Source organism: Furipterus horrens, unplaced genomic scaffold (genome assembly GCF_987537825.1).
Source record: "Furipterus horrens unplaced genomic scaffold, mFurHor1.1.pri manual_scaffold_2, whole genome shotgun sequence".
Lineage (NCBI taxonomy): Eukaryota > Metazoa > Chordata > Mammalia > Chiroptera > Furipteridae > Furipterus > Furipterus horrens.
The window spans coordinates 141427265-141432458 of record NW_028327172.1 but is presented as its reverse complement, the minus strand read 5'-3'; the positions used below and the strand labels follow the sequence as shown (position 1 = coordinate 141432458).

General features: G+C 40.2%; 1 protein-coding gene across 1 annotated transcript in view; it reads left to right on the top strand.

Annotated features, from left to right (window-relative positions):
- Positions 1 to 286: 286 nt before the first annotated feature.
- Positions 287 to 5194, top strand: part of CDNF (cerebral dopamine neurotrophic factor) — a 30882-nt gene continuing 25974 nt past the window's right edge. Inside the window, exon 1 of the mRNA XM_090268009.1 lies at positions 287 to 509. Coding sequence (XP_090124135.1) covers positions 395 to 509 — 115 coding nt within the window. The 5' untranslated portion in view covers positions 287 to 394. The remainder of the gene's footprint in view (positions 510 to 5194) is intronic.

The window sequence follows — 5194 nt, the reverse complement described above, 5'->3', positions numbered from 1 at the left end:
TTCCCGCCCGCCCACTGCGTCCGGTCCAAACGCCGCGGTCTCCCGCGTCGTCGCCTATCAGCGTGAAGGTCCCGCCTCTCGCAGGGCAGTTGACGAATAGCTTTAGTGCCTCTCTCACCGCCCCGCTGAAACGGCACTGCGCTACTGTAGTGCGCACGCGCCAGTCAGGGAACACCAAAAAAAAAAAAAAAAAAAAAAAAAAGCGCTCTTTCGCTCCGCCTGTTTCTTTTGCCTCTTTGATGAGACCCAATGGAAACTGTGGGTTGAGTTGCGTCATTCGCCCTAGCAACTCTGGGCTGGCTCAGCTTGTCCGGGTTCTATAGCAGCTTTCGATTATTGCGTTGAGGTGGCGGTGGGTGCCGGTGTTTGAGGAGTTTGGAGCTGCTGGTTCAGCATGTGGTGCGCAAGCCCAGCCGCAATGGTGGTCTTTTGCGCCGGGCTTTGGGTCTCTAACCCGGTGCCGGCGCAAGGCCAAGAGGCCAGGGGGCGGTCGGGGGCCGACTGTGAAGGTGAGCGGTGTGAGACCTGCTTGCATGGCGGTGGCACCGCGCTGCAGCTCAGCTGTTGTCGGCTTTGGCTTCTTCAGGCCCTGGCTATAAATAATATTTCACTCCGAAAAAGCGAGCCCCGTCTCTAGTTTTCTATCGCCTTCGTCCGAGTCTAGGCGAAAGTTCGAGCTGGGCCAGAAGACACCATGAGGCTCATCCTGATCTTGTGACAATTAGACTGCATTGTCACGGCTGGTGGATTTGGATCTTATTTCGATTTTGTGCAAAAGTGGCTAGATTCAGACGACCCTGGCGCCGAATTGATTCAGCTTCTACTAACCGGCGAAATTTGCCTCTCCTTGCACAGGAGATGTCTTTAAGTTCAAATTAGTTTGCAACTCCCCAGAGGGGTCAGTGGTGGGGGGTGGGGGTGGGCAGGGGACCTGACATGTTGTCTGTAATTGAGATGAGGTGACGTTAGCTAAGGACTACGAAGACGTAACTAGCGTTTGTTTTGACTACAGGGAAAGGTTAGTTTACAAAGGAGTACATTAATTCTTTAGAGTAGAAATAGAGAAGAAAATCTCAGCTGTGGATTGAAGTCAAAACACTTGCCCTCTGGCTGTGTGGCGGACTGACCTGTATTTGACAAAATCAGCGTGATAATACTTCCTTCTGAGGGCTGTTAATATCAAAGATAATTAGCTACACTAGCTTCATCCTTCTGCACTACAGTAGCACTTACCTCCATTGAAATTAAATGTATATCCTCGCCCTTCTGTAAGCTTGCAATCTCATTGCTTAACAGGAAATTGTAAATTCACAGTATATGTTGAATGAATGGGTGGGTATAGTCTATAACAGCTAAGCCTCGAAATTGAAGTCCAGTTTTCTATCAGCCCTGCAATTATTAAACTTTTCTCCAGAAATTAAGAATATATACATGATGTGATATTTAAAAACTTTGTATAGATGTAGATATTTGCTTAGGTAAGTTATATTTTGTTTAAAGATTGCTTACAATTGTGTCCTATACATTTAAAGCCGAATTTGTGTGACATAAACAACTGATTAGTCATCAGTAATTTATTTTCTGGAACTTCTACCTAAATACATTTCAGAAGAGCCAGAACATCTGGATTAATTAAATGTAAAGCTTATGCCATCTTTTTTTAAATTTAATATGCATATTGTGATTATTAACTTGCATGTCTGACTAACCTGGGTGTATATTTCCTCTGTTAGATGAAGAAGTCATGGAATTACAGCAAAGGAAATACTAGTTTTAGAACAAGAAGAACTAGATTCTAGATCTGGTTCTCTTACTGCATGTGAGACTTTATCATTAGTCATTTAATTTTCCTCAAGGTACAAGATTAAAATGCTATATTATATATAATTTAAGGCAAAGGTAAGAAACTGAGTCCATGAGCCACCTGGGACCTATTGAAATACTAAGTTCACAAAGCATTTTGAAAAACTTTTAAATCAATTAGCTACTTTTAAAATTGGAAGACGTTCATATTTTAAAACTCAGATTTCTACCTTTTCTTAGAATACCAGGTGCCTGTTAAGACTAGCCTGTATATCCATGTAGTGGGAATTGACTGTGGCTGCTGCTTTTAGAAAGGACATGTGTTCTCCAGGGTTTGTTTCTGTCTTTCTTACATTTGAATTTCTTTACCCATGCGTTTTATTTGCCTGGCCCCTGTGAATATTTAAGTTTCAGAGTCCTGCTTTAGGTCATGCGAAGCTTACTGAAAAAAAAAAGTAAACATTTCAAGTTTTTTAAAAGTATTGTATTGTGAGACATTTTAAAACTTTATTTTGAAATAATTACAGATTTGCCTATGGGACTTTTTTTCTTAGATTTTATCATATTTTACTAAAAACATTTTTATTGTTTACACCACTACAGATGTCCCCCATTTTCTTTCCCTTTGCCCCTGTCTATCCAGCTCCCCCCTCACCTTCACCACTTTGTTGTCTGTGACCATGGGCTATGCATATATGCATTTATGTTCTTTGGCTAATCTCTTCCAGTCCCCCGCCACCACCTCCCTCTTCTCTAAGATTTGTCATTCTGTTCCATGTATCCATGCCTCTGGTTTTATTTTGTTCATTAGATCCTGTATATGAGTGAGATCATATGTTATTTGTCTTTCTCTGACTGGCTTATTTTGCTTACCATAATACTCTCCAGGTGCATCCGTGCTGTTGCAAAGGGTAAGAGTTCCTTCTTTATTACAGCCATGTAGAATTCCATTGTGTAAATATACCACTGCTTTTTTATCTACTCATCTACTGATGGACACTTGGGCTGTTTCCAGACCAGGGACTATTTTTAATAGACAAAAACCACAACATAAATAAAAAGTGTATAGTTATCTGGTTATAACGGTAAATACATGCCAGGAACCTTAAATTACTAATCTATTAGGCAATTTATGTTGATATTATTCTCTTCATATAAGCCAAGGAATAAATTTCTATTCTTATCTTGGCTTCTCTGTGGCACGGAATACCACTGACTTCTCTTCAGAAACTTCCTTCTCTTGATAGCGTTGATTCTGCTTTTTTCTTGTCTTTGCTTTTTGTCTCTCTGTTCCCACTTGTTCATGGTATCTTTCTGATTCTCTAGCCATGGCTTCAGTATTAGAATTTTCCAGAGTTTTGTCCTCTGTCCTCCTCTCTACTCAGTCTGCGCACACTTCTGTACAATCAGAATCCACCTATACTAGAGTCTGATTAATTCCAAATGTTTATATCTAATCCACTTCCTTTCTGGAGTCCCAGGTTTTGCTCCCAATTGACTACTGAACATCCCCACTTAGATATCTTACAACCCAAACTCAACTGACTCACAAACCAAAGTCATCATCTCATCCCTTCTGAGGCCTCAAAACCTGTTATGCTTATGATGTCAGTGTCTACCTGGTAAACTAGACTAGACTTCTCTTTCTCCCTGATCCTCTATGCCCATCAGTCACTGGGTCCATTGATTCTACTTTCTGGTTGACTCCTTTCTCCTTCCATTGCCTTATTATAGATGTTCACCATTTTTGTCTTCCTTATTGCCACAGCAGCATTGTTTCTGCCCCCTCTCTTCCTCCTCTCTAGTCCCCGGGCAGTGTTATCATGTTACTCCCTTATTTAATGTCTTTCAGTGGTCTCCCATTTCCTCCCCACACCCAGGTTGGTGCCACCCCTATGTTTTCCCCACAGTATCTAGTACATTTCTCACAGTATTCAGTAATTGTTTTGGTCTCCTCCATGTGTGCACTCCTTGAAAGTCAAGACTGTTTCTCTCACCATGTCACTTCCAGTGGCTACCACAATGTGAGGTGTAAGGTAGGCACTTAATCTTGTTGAACAAGTGTCTGTATATATATTGCAATAAAAATTTATGTAACCTAGTGAGTCAAAAGTATGTCTTTAAAAGTACAAGTTAGAATTCTCAACCTGTCATCTAGGTAGTAGATTGGCAGAGCAACAGTTGAAGTCTAGAAATCATATAAAGAGGTATCGCAGGAATAGGAGGCACTGGAACGCTGGGTTTCTTTTGTAGGAAGATGTGAATTAGAGGTCTCTGAGAGGCTTTAACAATTTGCAGCATTGATTATTACAGCAATATCTCCTTTGCATACTTGACACATTTGCTAATTAAATTTAGCGAACTACATATTGACAGTGTCTCACTTTTCACATTCTGTCAGTAGCATTTAACACAGCTGATTAGTCAGTTCCCCTGCCCCCTTTTTTAAACACTTTTTTCATTATTTTCTGGGAATATGCTCACTCTTCATTCTCATCCTACCTCACTGGCTGCTCTTTTCTTTCTCATATTCCCAATTTCTAAACAATGGAGTTTCACAAGACTGAGACCTGGGACCATTCTCCTCTCCATATCTCCATATTCTCTGGTCTCATCTCTTAAATACGTACTATTAAATATTTGGGTTCGCCAAAAACTCCTTTTAGTTTTTTCCATAAAATAAAAGACACATTTTTAATTTTCCCCCCAAATTTTATTGATTTGGATGTTTTCAGTATGTCAGCTATTTCCTTCTATTGGCTTCTAGTGGGTAGAGGCCAGGGGTGCTGCTAAACATCTTCCAATGCATAAGTGAGCCCCACAGCAAAGAATTATTTGGCCAAAATGTCAGTAGTACCAAGAAACTTCACAAACCACTTTTGACACATTCGATTGGTCACAGCACCTTCTCCATACACTGCACAAATCTTTTTTGGTGTGTTTCAGTTGCGTTTTTTACCTTTCTTGAAATAATAAAGCCTAATACACCAAAAAAATGTATATTTTATTCCATCTTCAATATTAAAATGGCTGCATAAAAATTCACCAATTTTGATGTTTTTAAAAAATGCATGCTGATATGGCAGCTATCATAATACATTAGAACAAAATTGTTTAGAATGAAGTTAAAGACAAATAAGCATTACTAGGACCATTGTATTATAAAAAACTATATGAACTTTTTGGCCAACCCAATACTATTTGAATATTGATGTGCTCCAAATTTAGGTAGTTAGACCTCACCCTTGAACTCCAGATTTACACGTCCAGCTACTTCTCACTGTTTTTGTTTGGATTTGTATTAGTATTCTTCCGAGAAACGGAACCAATAAGTGAAAGAGAGGAGGAAGGGAGGGAGAGAGAAAGGGAGAAGGAGTGGGACTGACTTAGT